Raw genomic sequence first — 19,653 nt, 5'->3', positions numbered from 1 at the left:
AAACCTTGTGATTTTGTTTCAGTCTATACCTGATTCATGAAACCTTTTAGAAATACCCAGTACAGCTCATCTAGCCTCACCTAGAATTCCACTGGTGACCTAGATTTGTTTTCTTTGCTAGGAATACCATCTTCCTATTGTCTGTCTTCTTTGCTTATACACACATACATATGCTTATGTGGACACAGTGTAGCTGTCTTTCTTAAGATCTGCCGTTTATCCTTTAAGATATAACTCAGAAGTTAACTTTCTCAATGATTCCTTCTTTGCCCTACTTTCTTACAGGGGTTAAAATACAAGTAAATGATTGTTTACTTGAATTCTTAGAATAGTAACAATATTTTGTACTTTAAGATAACTTAAGATTAACAGTATTTTCTGAGTTTAGATATCCTAACTCCAAATTAGCCTATTGTTTAAGTACAGATATTTTAGTGATTTTGTTAAGAAATAGTAGGTGAGTTTAAAAAGCACTTTGTCCATAAAGATATAAATATTAATATAAAAAATATGTCTTAATGTCCAGGCAAAAAATTCCATACAATAAAACAGCAACAACAACAACACTGTTTTAGGAAAGCATTTTATTTAATATAAAACATGTGAATCAGTTAAAATGTATTAATCATATTTTTTTATTGATGATAAACATCTAATTTACTAAAAGTGGGGTTAGAAGATCATTATGTAAAACCCGAATACTTTGATGATGCAAATCAGTGCCCATGTTATTTCTCAGTTCTCATCCCAAGAATTGGACTTTGTGAAACACATGGCTTCCTTTAGGTTGTAGAGAAGTATCATGCAATAATATATGAAATTATATTTACTAAGAAACCCAATCTGTAGGTAAAGGTCACATTTATCAGATTGTATTTTAAGTCTGAGGAAATCTAGGGGAGAGATCATGCCATAGCTCCTTGTCAAATTTCTCTCTTGTCTTTTACATCTAGAGTGTCTTCTGTTAATTGTAAATGAACTTTGTTTTGTGAAATTTATGAGGTTTCACATTTTCTGTTTGACTCATGCCACTTTGACAGTATTCCATAATTAGCTGTGGTGCTATGTCTGACCAGTTAAGTTTTTCACAGGTTGTGAATTAAACTATTACCACATACCCTTCCCAAGAGCATACTTTACTGTATGTTTTATTAAGTACAATATTATGATTTTTAAATAGTATTTTAAAAGAGAACCTTGCTTGTGTGTGTTTCTAGAGAAACAGTTTGTTAATGATCAACCATACCTCTGTTTTCATAGCAAGTAATGTATATAAATTTGTTATTACACTTACTAATTTACATGTATGTCTCCCTTACTAGATTCAGAACTTCTGGATGTTTGGGAATTTTTCTTAATTGTCTTTATCTAGAATCATGCCTAGCATATAGTAAATGCTCATTTCATGCTGAGTGAATGATGAATTCGTGATGTGGGCCTTTCTATTTGTAAGTGGCTATGTTTGTTTGGAAGTTTTTAATTATATTGAGGACTATAAAGAAAGTTGAGCACCTAAGAATTGATGCTTTCTAACTGTGGTGTTGGAGAAGACTCTTGAGAGTCCCTTGGACTGCAAGGAGATCCAACCAGTCTATCCTAAAGGAAATCAGTCCTGTATATTCATTGGAAAGACTGATGCTGAAGCTCTAATACTTTGGCCATCTGATGTAAAGAACTGACTCATTGGAAAAGACCCTGATGCTGGGAAGGATTGAAGGTGGGATGAGAAGGGGATGACAGAGGATGAGATGGTTGGATGGCATTCACGGACTTGATAGACATGAGTTTGAGCAAGCTCCAGGAATTGATGATGGACAGGGAAGCCTGGCATGCTGCAATCCATGGGGTCTCAAAGAGTCGGACACAACTGAGCGACTGAACTGAATTATATTGAGGAGAGTCCTAACTTCCTTTAACTTCTAACCAGTACACTTCCATACATTTTGTGACACCACACAGAATCATTATAAACTCTTTTCCATATAGCTGTTGTTGAGATATTTTGAGAGCACTGTTAGGTCTCTTCTGTTTTCCTCCAAGCCAGACATCCACATTTGTTTCAGTTGTTTATGTGACTTTGTGTTCCTCTGCCCTCCAGGTTATATTCTCTGGCACATTCCAGTTTATCTGTATTCTTAAAATATTGTCCTTAGAACTGAACTTTAAACTTCAGGTATGACAGAACATTAACCTGTGTTCTTGATTTAATTTAACTCTATGTTCTCTACGAGACTTTTAAGATGTTTCTTGTGTCAAAGTATCTAGAGTAATGTGATGAGTAGGTGAAATCTTTTCAGCTGACTTGAAATTTAAGGATAATCTCTCTGAACCAAAGTGTATGTGTGTTTCCCATGCACTGTGAGTCTCCTTGTCAGAGCACATTACCTGATGAAGAGCATGGGTAGAGTCTGCTCCGACAAACCATCTGTTTTCCATTAAGTTCAGTTGCTATGGCCATCCTTAGCCAACTTTCTAAAAGCTGTGACTGTAACTTTGATTTTAGGCACAAGATAGTCACTACATGTTTGCTAGGCTTAGGACTTGATACAGGGATTTCAAACATGAAGAACACATGGTTCCGGTGTTAGAATATTCCTGGCCTTTGTATGTGAGAGACTACAATGGACTAGGCCCCCAAAGGACTGTCCTAGTGAGCCTCTTCAAATTGTATCATTTAAAAAAAAAAGGATCACGGGGGTGAGGGATGGGGGCCAGCACTCTGGAGCCTGTTACTTGAGATTAAATCTCAGATTCACTACTTAATTGCTATGTGACCTTCAGCTAGTTACTTAGCCTCACTGTGTCTCAGGATGTTTCATATTGTGGTTATAAAGATTAGATTAGTTAATAGATACAAAGGGCTTAGAAGAGTAGTAGGATTATGCTAAATAATATAAGTATCTGCTTCTACTGCTGTTACAAGAAACAGAATGTGTTTACCCTTCAGGGTGGACAGCTTAGTGGAATGTTTTAGATTTTTTGAAGGTCCTATGGAGGAAGAATTTATTTGTGATTGCAGAAAGCATACGACTTGCAGGAGGAAAATGAAATCTTTTTTATAACAGAGCTCTTCAGAAATGTAAGCCCTTTCTTGCTCCCTGGCCATCCTGGCAGATGCTCTTGGTTGGGGACATCCTGTACCTAAGACCAGAAGATGGTGGCCGCAAAGAAAATAACAGAGTCACTGGAGTCAATCAACTCTGGGCTTCAGCTGGTTAAGAAAAGTGAAAAGTATGTGCTAGGCTACAAGCAAACTCTGAAAATGATCAGACAAGGCAAAGCAAAACTGGTCATCCTCACTAGCGATTGCCCAGCCCTGAGGAAATCTGAAATAGAGTATTATGCTGATTGGCCAAAACTGGTGTCCATCACTACAGTGGCAATAATACTGAATTGGGCACAGCATGTGGAAAATACTGCAGGGTATGCACACTGGCTATCATTGATCCAGGTGATTCTGATATCATCAGAAGCATGCCAGCACAGACTGGTGAAAAGTAAATTGTGTACAAATTTTCTTTAATAAAACTGGCCAGGCACAAAGACAGAAATATAGATCAATGGAACAAAATAGAAAGCCCAGAGATAAATCCACACACCTATGGACACTTTATCTTTGACAAAAGGAGGCAGGAATATACAATGGAGAAAAGACGATCTCTTTAATAAGTGGTGCTGGGAAAACTGGTCAACCACTTGTAAAAGAAAGAAACTAGAACACTTTCTGGAGAAGGCAATGGCAGCCCACTCCAGTACTCTTGCCTGGAAAATCCCATGGACAGAAGAGCCTGGTAGGCTGCAGTCCATGGGGTCGCTGAGGGTTGGACACGACTGAGTGACTTCACTTTCACTTTTCACTTTCATGCATTGGAGAAGGAAATGGCAACCCACTCCAGTGTTCTTGCCTGGAGAATCCCAGGGATGGGGGAGCCTGGTGGGCTGCCGTCAGTGGGGTTGCACAGAGTTGGACATGACTGAAGCGACTTAGCAGCAGCAGCAGCAGCAGCAGAACACTTTGTAACACATGCACAAAAATAAACTCAAAATGGACTACAAATCTAAAAGTAAGACCAGAAACTATAAAACTCCTAGAGGAAAACATAGGCAGAACCCTCTGACATAAATCACAGCAGGATCCTCTATGACCCACCTCCCAGAGTAATGGAAATAAAAACAAAAATAAACAAATTGGACCTAATTAAACTTAAAAGCTTTTGCACAACAAAGGAAACTATAAGCAAGGTAAGAAAATAACCTTCAGAATGGGAGGAAATAATAGCAAACGAAGCAACTGACAGATAATCTCAAAAATATACAAGCAGCTCAGTACCAGAAAAATAAACGACCCAATAAAAAAATGGGCCAAAGAACTAAATAGACATTTCTCCAAAGAAGACATACAGATGGCTATCAAACACATGAAAAGATGTTCAACATCACTCATTATCAGAGAAATGCAAATCAAAACCACAGTGAGGTACCATCTCATGCCAGTCAGAATGGCTGCTATCAAAAAGTCTACAAACAATAAATGCTGGAGAGGGTGCAGAGAAAAGGGAACCCTCTCACACTGTTGGTGGGAATGCAAACTAGTACAGCCACTATGGAGAACAGTGTGGAGATTCCTTAAAAAAATGGGAAATAGAACTGCCATATGACCCAGCAATCCCACTGCTGGGCATACACACTGAGGAAACCAGAATTGAAAGAGACACGTGGACCCCAGTGTTCATCGCAGCACTGTTTACAATAGCTAGGACATGGAAGCAACCTAGATGTCCATCGGCAGACGAATGGATAAGAAGTGGGGGACACATGTACAGTATTGTAAAATAACTAGTCTCCAATTAAAATAATTTAAAAAAAAACTGGCCAGAGCTTATTTAAATTAAAAAAAGAAATGTAATAGGAAGTTTCATTAGATAGTGGATTTGGGGTCACTAGAAGTGATCTTAAAAGACTGGTTGGGCATTTGAATTAATTAGTTGGACAAGGAGTTATGCTTCATTCTATATTTTTAAGAAAGCCATTTTTAAAGTCCAGTACTCTGTGAGTTTTTCTTCTTGGTTTTTGATACATTTCACCCCCTATGAGGAATCTGTGCTGTACTTTGTTGCTCATTCGTGTCTGACTCTGTGACCCCCGTGGATTGTGACCCACCACACTTCTCTGTCCATGGGGGTTCTCCAGGCCAGAATACTGGAGTGGGTTGCCGTGCCCCCCTCCAGGGGATCTTCCCAACCCAGGTCTCCCACATTGCGGGCGGATTCTTTATTGTCTGAGCTACCAGGGAAGTCCAAGAATACTGGAGGGTAACCTGTCCCTTCTCCAGGGGATTTTCCTGACCCAGGAATTGAACCGAGGTCTGCATTGCAGGCAAATTCTTTACCAGCTGAGCTACCAGGAAAGCCCTTGAGGAATCTAGAAATACAGAATTATCTTCAAGGGAAGCAGTCCTTTTTTGTGTGAAACACATAATATCTTTTGAGGTAGATATTCGGTAGGTAGTGTCTCATCTGTTGCTAGGTCTTAAGATTCCTTTTTTCCTTCCAAAAATATGGTTAAGGAGGAATTTCCTGTTAAAATCCTTGTTCCTTTTTCCTGGTTTGTCTGTCTTCTGTCTTCCTGCAGTCCTTCCTATCCATTCACTAAAGTTTAGCCTATAAATGATGGAGCACAACTGATTTACTCTGTCCTTTGTAAGAGAAGTTCAGCATACAAACAGTATGATTGACGAATATTACAAGATGAATTTAGGCCATTCAGTTAGCTTTACTGGAATTTCAGTGACTAAACCTGTTATCTATAGAATTTTCTTTAATTATTCTTAAGTCCACTATGTTTCTAGGCCCCACTGTATCTCTGACTTTGGATTCCTTTTCAGGCTGCTGCCTCAAGTCAACCTTCTCATTTGATCCCATGTCTCTTTTATTTCTGTCTGAATTTATGCTGACATCATGGCTACTTCTCTTGCTATCTCAGCTGGTTTCTTCCAAGGCACTCTTGTTTCTTTGCTTTCTTTTTTCCCTAGTTTATAATACAACTGTTCCTTTCTCTGCTTTCCAGGCTGCTGTCATACTCAGGGATTTTTCCTGCCTTAGGTTCTCCTGGTAGCCTCTGGCCTTGTGCCTGATGATTCATATCTGTTCTTAGACTCCTCTCCAGGGTGTGTTCTTGGACTCCCTCTACCTTACTGAATTCACGTCTCTCCTTAGTTTTCCAAAAGCAAATCCCACTGAAAGTCCTTTCTCCCTGCAGTCTTGGTATCCTCTCATTATAGTAATTCCAGACCAGTGATTCATAATGAACATTTTCACTTTAAAGCATTCTCTCTTTCCTCCATTAACTTAAACCATGTTATTCTTAAGTACATGGTTTCAGTTGACTCCCATGGTTTCAATGGGGCCTCAATTACATTTTTAAACTTTTTATTATGGAAAATTCCAGACATAGACAAAGTAGAGTATATTGAATCCTCATATACCCAACACCAATTATCAACAGCAAACCAGTCTTTTTCTCATCACTCTTCCTTTTTATTTCCTTCACAAATTAAATTTCGACTGAAAATTCTCATCTGATTAGCAATCACACACCTTCCTCTCTATTCACTAAAATTATGTAAAGTCAGATACAATTTTTTTTAAGTCTTCTTAGTAGATAGCTTAAATAAATTTGTCATCTTTGGATTGAATATGGTTTATTTTGTTTTTGCCAGAGTAGAGGAATAAGTGAGTGTTTAGGGGTAAGGAATGTCCCTTACAGCCTCTGTCAGGTAGCAGAGCAGTCCAGGGTTCTGGCTTTAATACTGTGACATCCATCAAATCACTTTAATTCCCTGTCTATGAAAATAATGACACTGGATTATATGGTGTAAGTGTCTTAGCTCTAAGTATTCAGTGGTTGAAAGTTTAATGTAGATTTGAGTTGAATTTTTTTCTTCTGTAGTTTAGCAGTTTAGCAAAATTCAGCATATTGATTTAGCATCAAGTAAGGAAATATAAATAATTGTCAGAAATATGTGAAGTTCTAACTTACCCATTATGGGAAAATTTCCTTTTCTAGAATGAGAGAGTGAACATGGACTAATACATTAATATCTGCTTTTCCCTAGAGAGCCTCCTTTTCACTTGACCAGAAGAGGCTGGGGTGAGTTTCCTGTCAGAGTGCAAGTTCACTTTAAGGACAGCCAGAACAAGCGGATAGATATCATACATAATCTGAAGGTATTGTAACAAAACAAAGCATTGCTCCCCAGAAATGAAGTGTCTCTTTTCACCTGCACCTGAAGTGATAGGTTAGACCTTCTGAGAGAAGTTAACCACTTCAGATAGTGGAAGGAGGATAGATCTGTTTGAGTGTGTTCTGCTTAACTGCTGCATCATTTGTCCTCTAAATGTTGAGGAAAGGGTCACTGTGCAACAAACTCTGTTCTTTAAAAAGATGAGCTGGTTGAATAATCAGAAGACTTGATCTCTGATCAGAGCTCACTATTACTGTGTTACCTGGGGCTAATAAGTAAATGAAATCTTTTCCTTTTTAATCTATATTTTACTTTTTTACATCTTAATTTTCTGTAGAAAGAGGCACAAATAATAATCCTTGGCTATTTATCTCCTAAGAATAAAGATAGAAGTGAACATATTTTAGAAAATATAAAGTCCTGTGCAAGGTTGTACTACTTTTGGAATCCTTAACTGATATAGCCACATGGTTTACTATGTAACCATTATAAATTTATTTTACAAAGTGTTTTCTGTACATGGGGAAACTACCATTATAGTAAGTGAAAAGCATAAATATAAAACTATATATAATATGAGGTCAACCAAGATTTTAAATAGATGGAAAAAAACACAAATAAACTAAAAAGTTGGAGTAATTGAAGTAATGACATTGTGGACAATTTCTCCTGCCCCTTTTTTCTGTGTGTATATGTTTCTTTTCCAATGTATATAATAAGCATTTAGCGTTCATAGTTGGAAGATAGAGTATTTTTGTAAATTACCCTTATGCCCCTCTCTGTAGTAGTCTCATGTATATTTTCTGTCTGTAAGATATAATCCTAATGTTGAACTCCTTCCAAAGTACCCTTACTTTGTGGTTTACCACATTATTCCCATTAATTGCTTCCAGATGAATCTGAGTACATTTTCAAAATTCCCTCTTTGTTCCCTTTATTCTACAAGATTGTACAAATGTACCCTTTTCAACCTTAAAACCACCTGAAATTTGTCCTCCACTGTTGGTAAACAGCACTGCTAAACTACATGTTTAAGTTATTTTCTAGGGATAACTGTAAAACAAGATTTTCTTAAAACCTCAGTGAAGAACTGAAACCAAATAAAGAATATTTAGCCACTTTGTTCAGTAGGGCAGGATATGTTCCCACTTAGAGGAAGGTCTAAAATAGTCTTGCTTTCCCCTTAACTTATTTTAAGCACTGTACATGCCATCTTATATTGCACTGGGCTCAGCCCTGATCCCTAAAATAAAGGGAATTGTTTGCATAGTTTTTATACACATTGTATTGTCCTTATCACTTAGAGTTTCTGGTGAATGAGACAGTTTTAAAACAGCAGTATTTAAAATGTTACCAGATTTTTCTCAGTTTTACTATTTATCATATATTGATTGGCCTTGAGAACTTAAGCACCTCGTTGTGACCCATTGATCTTTATTTATACTAGAGTATCATATTTCCTGCTGTTTCTTTGTTAACTCTCAGAACCATCTTTGATTCATCCCTCTGGGTTCTAAATATTTATTCACTTGCTGACCATGACTCTTTCTTCATAATCTTTCTTATAGACTATCCTTCACCCTTCCCACTCTTCTTGGCTATTAGTCTATTCTGTCTCCTGATTAGCCTTTTTAATTCCAGTCTATCTCCGTTCCCCTCAGTCCATTCTGTACACCACTGTCAGATTATTCTTCTTCAAACACGAGAACCGTTATGTTATTCCTCTCTGAGAAGCTTTGGTTGAATATCTGTTATTCAAGTTTAGAGTCCCCTGCCTGGTATTGGAGACTCTTCACATTTTGACTTGACATACTTCCCCTAAATTATGTCACACTAATCTCCTGTGTGAACGTCCTGCTCCAGTCAGGTCAGTCTCTATTCATGTCCCAGAGATACCGGGGGCCTTTTTTGATGTTGTCTTTTATCCTCTTCCCTTCTCGTATGCTGGTGTGGATTCTTTCCATTCTTTAAGTTCCTGTGTAGCTTTTCTTGGTTATTAAAGTCCACAGTGATCTGTATTCTGAGATTCTGTAGTATATAACAATCTATATTTGATATTGTAATAATTATATTGCATACTAAAGACTCTGTTAAGAGTTCTGTAGCATTTAAAGTTTCCAGGATGAAGTCACATATCCTGCATCCTTGAATAGTCATCTGAACCTCTCCTAGTCATCACCACGGAGCACAGTAATTCCCCAAACATTCTCTTTATCCGTTTAGTAAATAAACTTTTGGAAGCTTCTTTCCTAAATTTCCTTAAAACTGTGTGACCCCTGCCCCCCTCTTCTAACCTTGATCTCATTTATCATTGATTTCTGGAGTAGAACAGAACAGGATTTTGTTTTGTTTATTAAGAATTCTAAAAATGTTTATTGATAACTTTCATATCTCCTTAAATCATTCCTTCTCCAGCCTAAACCTGTTCTTGTAACATTGCTTATATGCTATGCTTTCCAGTTCTCTTGCCATTTTGATAATAGTTCTGTTTTGTCAATGTCTCTTGCAAAACAAGGTCCCACAAATAAAATATAGGCCAGTGCAGTTTACAGAGAGACTGTTATTTCTGTGCTCTGGAGAACATGAAAATGGATATAGCCTTAAAATTGCCTGTATCTTTAATACAGTCACCCTATTGGTGAAGGTTTAAGCATTAAAACTCCAGATCTCTTCCATGGGGCTACTGTAAATCCACCCTGTATTGCCTTTTAAATTATAAATACTAGATCTCATGACTGAGTTGTCATCTCTGTGTTGACTGTTTAGGAGCTCAGCCAAACTTGAAATCTACCTCTTGCAAGCCTTTGTTGTTTAGTCGCTAAATCGTGTCAACTCTTTTGTGACCCCATGGACTGTAGCCCTCCAGGCTTCTGTTTCCATGGTGTATCCCAGGCAAGGATACTGGAGTTGGTTGCCATTTCCTTCTCCAGGGAATCTTCCTGACCCAGGGAACAAACTCAAGTTTCCTGCATTGGCAGGCAGATTCTTTACCATTGAGCCATCAGGGGCGTTCTTGCAAACTTTTAAAATTTTACATTTACTAACCTATCCCTGGCTTCGTATTTTTCCCCTTTCCTCCCCTTCCCCTCTACTCCTTTCCCCTCCCCTCCTCACTTCATCATTTTTACCTATCGATCTTACTGTGTACGATTTATATTGGCAAGCTGCCACAAATCCTTTTTTAACTTTTAATTTAAAATATAAAATGCAAGAATATGAACATATCTTCTTTGTATGTAATTGTAACTTTTTTGTTTATATAATTAACATTCCCTCAATGTATACTTCTTTCTCTCCTCTAAAATAAATCATCCATGATGCAAATATACTGGTAGTTATTAGTATTGCCTAAATTTCCCTTCATTTTTTCCAGAAGTGCTTAGTAAATACATGAGTATTTAATTGTGCCATCATACTGCATGTATATTTTTATAGCCTGTCTTTATAATAACTGCTTATATGTCTGAGGTTGTTTTATTTATTTTATTCAATTTTTCTCTTAGAAAATTGAGGGCTTTTATTGATGTGATAAATCAATAATTTACATTATGAAAAAGTAGATATTATGAAAGGAAGACTTGCAGTGAAAGTGGTTTAGATAAGATTGTATCCTAAGGTTTATAAGTAAGCATAGTAAAACTTAATACTCTTCTTTCAATAGCTGGACAGAACTTACACTGGCTTGCAGACTCTTGGAGCAGAGACGGTAGGTTATTTTCCTGCAGTATTATTTGGGAACAAGTAGAATGAAAATTGATCTTCATTTTTAATTAGGAAAAACATGAATGCTAAATGTAAAAAAAGTTTCTCCCCCCATTTTTATTTATTTTTTTTAAATTGTGGTAAATTTACACATAAAATTTACCAACTTAATCATTTTTAAGTGTTAAGTGGTATTAAATATATTTACATTTCATGCAGCTTTCACTACCACCCATCTCCAGAGAACTCTTTTCATCTTGGAAAACTGAAACTACTCATTGATAATAACTCATCCTCTGCCCACAACCCCTGGCAACCACTCTTCTACTTTCTCTGTCTATGAATTTGACTGCTCTACCATATAAGTAGAATCATACAGTGTTCTTTTGTGTGTGTGTGACTGCCATATTTCACTTAGCACAATGTTCTCAAGGCTCATTCACATTGTAGCACATCAGAATTTCCTTGTTTTTAAGGCTGCAGTCTCTCAGTCACGTCCAACTCTTTCTTTGTGACCCTGTGGACTGTAGCCTGCCAGGCTCTTCTGTCCATGGGATTTTCTAGGCAAGAATACTGGAGTGGGTTGCCATTTTCTTCTCCAGGAAATCTTCTTGACCCAGGAATCGAACTCAGGTCTCCCTCATTGCAGGCAGACTCTATCGTCTGAGCCACCAGGGAATCGGTTTTTTTAAGGCTGAGTAACATTCTGTTGTCAGTATATGTCACATTTTGTTCATCCATTTATCTACCAATGAAAGCACTTGAGTAGCTTCCATTTTTTGGCTATTGTAAAATAATGCTGCTGAGAATGTGGATCTATCTGAGTCCCTGTGTTTAGTACTTTTGGGTGTATAACTAGAGGTGGAATTGCTGGGTCATATAGTAATTCTGTTTTTGATTTTTTGAAAAACTGCCACACTGTTTATCATAGCAGCAGCACCATTTTACCTTCCCACCAGCAGTGCATAAGCATTTCAGTTTCTCCACATCTTTGTCTGCACTCGTTGTTTTCTTTTTTTTGTATTATCCAGTAGATGTGAGGTGGTATTTCATTGTGGTTTGGGTATACATTTCTATAATGATTATTTATGTTGAGCGTCACTCAGTGGTTTTTTGGTCATTCATATATCTTCTTTGGAGAAATGTTAATTCAGATTCTCTGTCCATTTTTTAATTGGGTGTTTGGTTTCGTATAGCTGATTTTTAGGAGGTCTCTATATTCTCGATATTAATCTCAGCAGATATTTTTTCCCATTCTGTGACTTTCCTTTTCACTCTTCATTGTGTTCCTTTGATACGCAAAAGTTTAAAATTTTGATGTAGCCTATTTGTTTTTTTTAATCTGTACATTTTGTATCATACCCAAGAAATCATTGCCCAATTCAGTGTTACAATACTTTGCCTCTATATTTTCTTCTGTGAGTTTTATTGTTTTAAGTGTTATGTTTAGGTCTTTGATCTACTTCAAGTTAATTTTTCCATATAGTATAAAGTAAGCATCTATCTTCATTCTAATGCATGTGGATCTCCAGTCTTCTCAGCACTGTTTGTTGAAAAGACTATCCTCTTCCCAATCAGTGGTCTTGACACCCTTCAGAAAATAATTCGGCCATATATGTGAGAGAGATTCTTTTTAGTGTGTGAGGGTATATTCTAGCCTAATGATCTATGTGCCTGTCTTTATGCCAGTACCACTCTTTTAATTACTATGATTTTGTAATAATATCTTTTGAAATCAGGAGGTATGAGACCTTCAATTTTGTTTTCTTACCCCATCTCCACCCCCTGCCCCCTACCCCCCACTTTTTAGTGTTCATGATATATCAGCAGTAGCTGTTATGATGAGAAATAGCTAAGTTAAACCTTATTCTCTTTATGGAAATGCGCTACGTTAGGTCAGAACATATATATTGATCATGTACCATTGCTAGGCACTGGTTCAAGTACTGAGGACACACAAATCAACAAATTGAGCAGCTGCAATTTTCAAGGGGTTTTATTCTTGGTTGTGTTGAGAGTGGGGAGAAAGTATATAGTAAACATAAATGCAGATAAGATAATTTCACTTACAAATGAGTGCTATAAAGAAGAGAATAGGTGGGAGACAAGGGAATTGCTTTTGCTAGATTAGTTAGGGAAGGCCCCTCTGAGAAGGTGACTTTTGATTGAGACCTACTGGTGAGAAAGAGGCAGTCATATGAAGATTGGAGGGGAGAGTGTTCTAAGGTACAGAAACACTAACTGGAAAGTCCCCAGTTTTATTATTGGTTTCATTGAGTTATTTATTAAGCTAGATTAGATTATATCCTGGGGTAAATCCTTTAGTTACTGAGATTGAATTATAACTAGGAATCATTTGCCACATTTCTTAGAGCACCATGTTCTGAGATGGGTTTGGGGCTTTCTGTGACATTGACGATGGATTCATGAGCCCAGTTGTTGCACGGTTATGTAGGTAGTGGATGTTGAGCTCCATCGGCATTCTCTGGGAGAAGACTCCGTTTATCCTCAGTCCTCTGAGTCAGACATCTCAGATGCCCCACCATCCTTGCCTTTGACCATTCCAGCCCCCATGAAAGCGTCCTCACCGATAAAGCAGTCACATGAGCCAGTACCTGATGCCTCTGTGGAGAAAGGTAATATATATTTTTCCATGTATGGAAATGCATTTACCTTGTATGGAGCGTTCCTTTCCCTCACTTGATAGTGAACTTCTGTCTTCAGTGAGTTAAGAGTATATGGAAAAGAAATTTTCCATAAGTAGGCATGCTGCTCTCCTACAGAGAGGTAGTATGAAAATAGCCAAGTCATTATCTTCTCAAATTTTTTTTCATAAAGTTTTGTCAACATTTCGTAAAACCTAGAACTCACTGAGAAAAACATATTTATTCTTTGAATATAATGGTTTCCTCTGATAGATACAGGAAGAATTTCTTGTGGACTCTGATTGTGTGAACAAGAAGCTTGAATATTAAGTATCTAATCTTACTTAAAATACAATATAAGATTTGTTATCATGCATTTTGACCATGGCATCATTTCATTTAATAGGCATATAAGCATATAATGAAGTATTTAGGTGTTTACTTATGTAACACATACAGATACAATATAAAGTTGATTCTGAATCATATTGATTTAATTGGTAAGCCTACATTTTAATGTGTGTTAATATTTTAGTTCTTTTATAAAAATCTCAACTTTATTCCTCTTAAATTTTAGTTGCATCGTTTTATGGGCATTTAATAAAACAGGATATCATTAGATTAAACATGTGCTTTCTTTTGAGTTTTTCCTCTGAACAGTTTTTCAATTCATATATAAAAAGTGGGAGAACATAATGAACTTGTGTAAATTTTATTATATATTGTTAGTTAATATGTTTTCTGATTTTTTGAAACAAGCATTTTAATGAAATATGATTGTAGGTGTGATATTTACATTTCACCCCAAAATATATAAAGCAGTGTTAAATACCTGTCTATTCTGTTTATTTTACTAGTGGTAACTAAATAGTTGTTGAAATGATAAAAAATTTCAGAGCGATTGATGACTTACTTGCCTCTTTCATTTCAAGAAGGATTCCCAGCCAACACTGAAGCTGAGAGACACACTACATTTTATTCTTTGCCATCTTCATTGGAACGAACACCCACCAAAATGACAACATCCCAGAAGGTTACGTTTTGTTCTCATGGCAATTCAGCTTTTCAGCCAATAGCATCAAGCTGCAAAATTGTGCCACAAGGTCAGATTCCTAACCCTGAGTCACCTGGAAAATCCTTCCAGCCTATCACCATGAGCTGCAAGATTGTCTCAGGTATACATGGTATATGTGAAGTTGGTGTGTGTAAAAATTGTTAGAATGACAAAGCAAAGTGGTTTTAGTTGTTGGGTTTTTTTTTCACTTCTTCTAAGCAGGGTTTTTGTTTAGTTAGCAAGCAAGCTAGGGACTTCCTGGCAGTCCAGTGGTTAAAGCTGCACTTCACTGCAGGAGACACAGGTTTGATCCCTGGTAGAGAACTAAGATCCTGCATGCCGCGTGGCAAAACAACCAGCCAGACAACAACAACAGAAAACCCAGAAGGTTAATCACTGTTGATTTGCAAAGCCGAAGTGTCACAAAATAGAAACAAGAGTCATCCATACAGAAACAATTGAATGAGGAAAGAAAGAAAATTCAAAGCAGTCAAATTTTCATCTAGAATCAGCACAGGTAAATTGTTTGCTAGGATGTCTGATGGAAAGCTAAGGTAGGACGAGGATTATATTTGGAAACCAGAGTGACTAATAACAGAAAACTTGGTGGCCTTTGGTTTGTAGTTGAGCTTCAGGGGTTGATTTGAAGTTGAGGTATCTTTTACACTCACCAGCCACGCTAGAAATTTACTCATTCCTACGATCAGTAGGTAGTTCTGAGGCTTCATTTTCACTGAGGTTGAATTGTCCACTTCGTCACAAGTTTTACATTTATGTTAGGTAAAGTTCTAGTAGAAATATGCTTTATAGTTTTGGCTGTGCCCCCTTAGAGAAGACATGAAAGTCAATAGAAATACCTAGGCAGAGGGAGGACTCTATATAATACTTAAATGGAGGGGGGGGGGGGCTCTTCAGTGCTAAAAATAGCTAAGCAGAAATATGATCCAAGTCCTTGAAACTGATGATAGGTGAAGAATGTATCATTTTACACCCCACACCACTCCCAGTTAGAAGCATTTTGGAACTTGCTGCTTCAGAGGTGGAGTTGGCTGAACATGTAAATTGTTTTGAAGTTTAGAGAAACTCATGGATGACCGATGTGATCACTGCCAGTTGAGGGTGTTTAATGGTGTATTGGTCGGTAACCTTTGAGAGTGTTCTATGGAAACATGGATCTCTGGATTATGTCTGTGACATGGTATTGAGAGATACTTTTGGGTGGGTGAGTTTCGTATTTTCCTATCAGAAATTCATTGCAAATCAAGATTTGGTTCCTAAGTCAAGATGTTCACTTAGTAATTTCTTCCCTCACTTTAGTGTCTTCAAGTGTAACCAGTATTATAACAACCTGCCCAAGTTGTTGTTACCTAGGGATTCAGCAATTCCACACTTATCTAAAGCACTCGGTTTTCAACTTCAATGTGCTACTGGGGGGTCTTGTTAAAATACTGATTTATATTCAGTAGATCTAGGGTAGGACCTTAGGCTCTTTCTGACAGGCTCCTTGCTGCTGTTACTGCTGCTGCTGCTGCTACTGCTGTCCATGGATAAGGATGTAGAGGGTGAAATACTCTAGTCCCTGGTCTCAGCTGCTGCTACTGCTCTCAGTACCTGAAACTGAAAATTTCATTCTCTTCTCCCAGTTTGTCACCTTGGTCCTGGTGGCTCTGCCCCTCTTCCATTTTCTTTAGCATCCTCTTAGATAGACTGAATATATCTCTTTTGTTTAGTTTATTTTGTTTTTCTTTTTCATTAATAAAGGTTCCCCCATATCAACCCCAAGTCCTTCGCCATTGCCTCGAACCCCAACTTCCACTCCAGTCCATGTGAAGCAAGGCACTACCAGTTCTGTTATTAATAATCCTTATGTTATCGTGGACAAGCCAGGGCAGGTTATTGGAGCCTCCACTCCTACTGCAGGTGTGTGTTTGAACTGAACAATATTCATGCAATCCCCAAGGTGACTTAGTAGCCAGATAATGGGAGAATGAAATCTTCAACCTTGAACAGGAGGAGGGAATACATCAGAGTAACCCCAGTGCTCTTTCTCCGAGAGACGATTTACTTTTTGTTAAAATTATATTTGTAGAAATTGTTTTTTTCCCCTAAAGACTCAAACTGAGTCAATTAATTTTCTAAAAAGAGAAAAATGTAGATTATATTCTCATTTAGAATGTATTCTTTTTTTGGACAACGTGGTTATTAAATTTTCTAAATTAAGCTTTAGAACAGGAATAGCTTTCCGAGCCATATATGTTTTTCCTCAGTGATAAAGGTAATCTTTACTTTTCTGCAAATTAGATAAAACTTGCATGTGGGAGGGAAACTGAACTCTAGTTTTTTGGTTTTTTTTTTTAACTGTAATGGGAAGAATAAGAAGTCTTTGGATTCACTGTGTTTATCATTGTAACCTCAAATAAATAGAGTGCTTTTTAGATTTCTTTGAGGTACTTAAAACATTTTACTCATTTTCTTCAATCAGCTGTTTAAACACACGTTCCTCTGTGTAAACATTCCTGTAGCCTTCACTTCTAATTAAAAGAAATGAAATAAGAGGAATGAGTATAATGAGACTGATTTTTTTTTAACTTAATTGATTTTTAACACAGATTAATGTATTTGGGCCTTTGCAAGTATTTGGAAAAGTTATGTTCTTTAACACTGATCATAATTATAGAACTCCTTTAAGAAAATGCTACTTTCAGAGATTCCCTTTTGAATCCACTTAGGGATGCTAAGAAGGTGTCCTTTGAGGATGTTTAGTTTTAGGAATAAGCCAGTCTCTGCAGGCAAGTTTGGTAAATGGAGGAGGTGACCAAATTAGTCCATTTTTAGTCTTGACTCCTGTTGACTGTTGATAATGTGACTTACTTTGATCAGACCCTAAAGACAGTTGTACTTAGTACAAACTGTTTAATGTTGTCAGTATTTTGCCATAGGTGTAACCTGCTAGCGAAACTACTTTGAAGGAACTCACATTCAGTTGAATGCATACATTTTGGCACATTGTGAAATAACCAGCACCATTATGTTACAGTATCTCTTTCTATAAAAGTACAGATACATAATGTCTACTTAGTTTACTTATTCTACTATACTTCCTTATTAGCTTCTTGTCCCTTTTTAGGATGAAGTGGTCAAGTTAATGGGATGAATCCTTAAGTGTTTTTTCTATAATAATCTCCTGGTTGTAAGTTTTCAACCCTTCAAAATGAACACTAAATAGTGGGGAGAAGAGCAGGGTGGTGGAAAATGGCTTCAGAATTCCCTTTTGTAAATTTTACTTTGTTCATACTTTGTTTCTAAATCAACTTTTCTTGTCAGGAAGTCCTACCAGCAAGCTCTCTACTGCCTCTCAGGCCTCCCAAGGAACAGGTTCCCCAGTTCCTAAAATTCATGGAAGTAGTTTTGTAACATCTGCTGTCAAGGTAACACTCTTATTGCACTTTGCTAGTTTCTAAAATGGTACATTCAGGTTGAGCCAGAATTTGTCAGGTGATGCTGCAGATTTCATAAAGTAGAATCTTCAAGCTAAAAAGTATCATAAAATCAAGTTCTCCAAACTCCCCTCCCTTACCTATGATTTTTTTTGTTGTTTGGACAGCTTTGTTACACTTTTTTTTTAATAGAGTAATAACTCTTCTCTTTCTGCAGTCTATTTCCCCCCCTCCCCCACCTTCTTCAGGGTAAGAAGTCTTTTGAAATTTAGAACCCCAAACAAGATCTGATTTGTTCAGATCATAGCACTAGTTATCTGCTCACTATTTGGCAGAGACAATCAGCACTGTTGGATTAGTGATTCAGCCTGTCATTGTCTTGGCTGCCTTATGGCTAGAACCTCTGAGGTAAAAACTCCTGTTTGAGAATTCCTGAAAATTCAAAGATCATCTCTTACATGACTAGTGTTAACACAGCATTTCTTTGTTTAGGCACTTAATGGTGATGATACTGAATATTTTTCTGATCCAAGGCGAGGTTTTTCTCTAAATTCAGTGTAGTCTGTGATCACTGTATTATAAGAATCCCTGAATTGTAAAAACTCCCTTAATGGCTTTAATTCTCTACCAGTGTATTTTTTCATATTTGTTGATGGTATTTCATTACAGTTAAGCAGTGCCTTTAACTTTGTTGCTTGCCCCCAACATTTTGGAAAATTGCCTCTGAGAGTTGGCTTATGTATTTGAGAACTAGAGACAAATGACAGTAATTTTGAATTTTGTCCCTTGTTGTCTTGCTAATTGTCCTTTTTGCTGTATTGTCTTTAAAATTCTTAGTGAAAAAATAGCCCTCTGCATCCTGAGTATTTATTTCAGAGTAAGGGTAACAGACCAAGTTACAAGCAGTGTTGAAAGGGTGTGTGTACTGAAACACTGTAACTACCTGTTACATTCATTTTTTATTCAGTGCCTAGACTCTAGGGATAGAAAAGGAAATAGAATATAGTACCTGTCCTTCAGTAGCATCTGGCAGGGGACTGGACATGAAACCAGTGAGTCAACCAGACATTAGAGATTGTATGATAGGAGTCTTTGCAGCTTATAGTGGGCACATATGAGTGGGTTCTTGCCAAGTTATAGCCTTACTTTGAATTAGCCTCAAAAGCAATAATTAAAATGCAGGTGGACTTGGAAGACCCCAAAGAGTTTTGGGTTTTTGTTTTGCTTTTTGGTGTATGTTGCTGGAGAATGTCACAGGCTTGTATTAAATGTAAGTGACTAGAGTGTCTGAAATCACTGACTTTATCCTAATTGTACAATACATATTTTTACAAACACAGCAGGAGGATTCTTTGTTTGCATCTATGCCACCTCTTTGCCCAATTGGGAGTCACCCTAAAGTTCAAAGCCCCAAACCTATAACTGGAGGACTTGGAGCTTTCACAAAAGTAAGTATTGCTGAGGGGATTATCCCACAAATTGCTAAGTTCTTGTTACAGAATCTTTTTTGTGGCACGTTGGAGTTGATTGATGCTACCACCCCACAACATAAAACTTTTTTTAGTGTGTTTC

At 37.1% G+C, this 19,653-nt stretch overlaps 1 protein-coding gene and 1 pseudogene across 1 annotated transcript in view; both read left to right on the top strand.

The window, feature by feature from the left end:
• Positions 1-19,653, top strand: part of YEATS2 (YEATS domain containing 2) — a 108,062-nt gene that overhangs the window by 44,359 nt on the left and 44,050 nt on the right. The window contains exons 8-14 of the mRNA XM_068968241.1: positions 7,115-7,226; positions 10,905-10,949; positions 13,401-13,581; positions 14,523-14,765; positions 16,406-16,564; positions 17,969-18,072; positions 19,422-19,529. Of these exons, the coding sequence (XP_068824342.1) occupies positions 7,115-7,226; positions 10,905-10,949; positions 13,401-13,581; positions 14,523-14,765; positions 16,406-16,564; positions 17,969-18,072; positions 19,422-19,529 (952 nt within the window). The remainder of the gene's footprint in view (positions 1-7,114; positions 7,227-10,904; positions 10,950-13,400; positions 13,582-14,522; positions 14,766-16,405; positions 16,565-17,968; positions 18,073-19,421; positions 19,530-19,653) is intronic.
• Positions 3,155-3,501, top strand: LOC138089368 (large ribosomal subunit protein eL30 pseudogene; annotated as a pseudogene).

Source organism: Capricornis sumatraensis, chromosome 1, assembly GCF_032405125.1.
Source record: "Capricornis sumatraensis isolate serow.1 chromosome 1, serow.2, whole genome shotgun sequence".
Taxonomy (NCBI): Eukaryota; Metazoa; Chordata; class Mammalia; order Artiodactyla; family Bovidae; genus Capricornis; species Capricornis sumatraensis.
The sequence above is the reverse complement of the archived record's forward strand: the minus strand, read 5'-3'. Positions and strand labels throughout refer to the sequence as shown.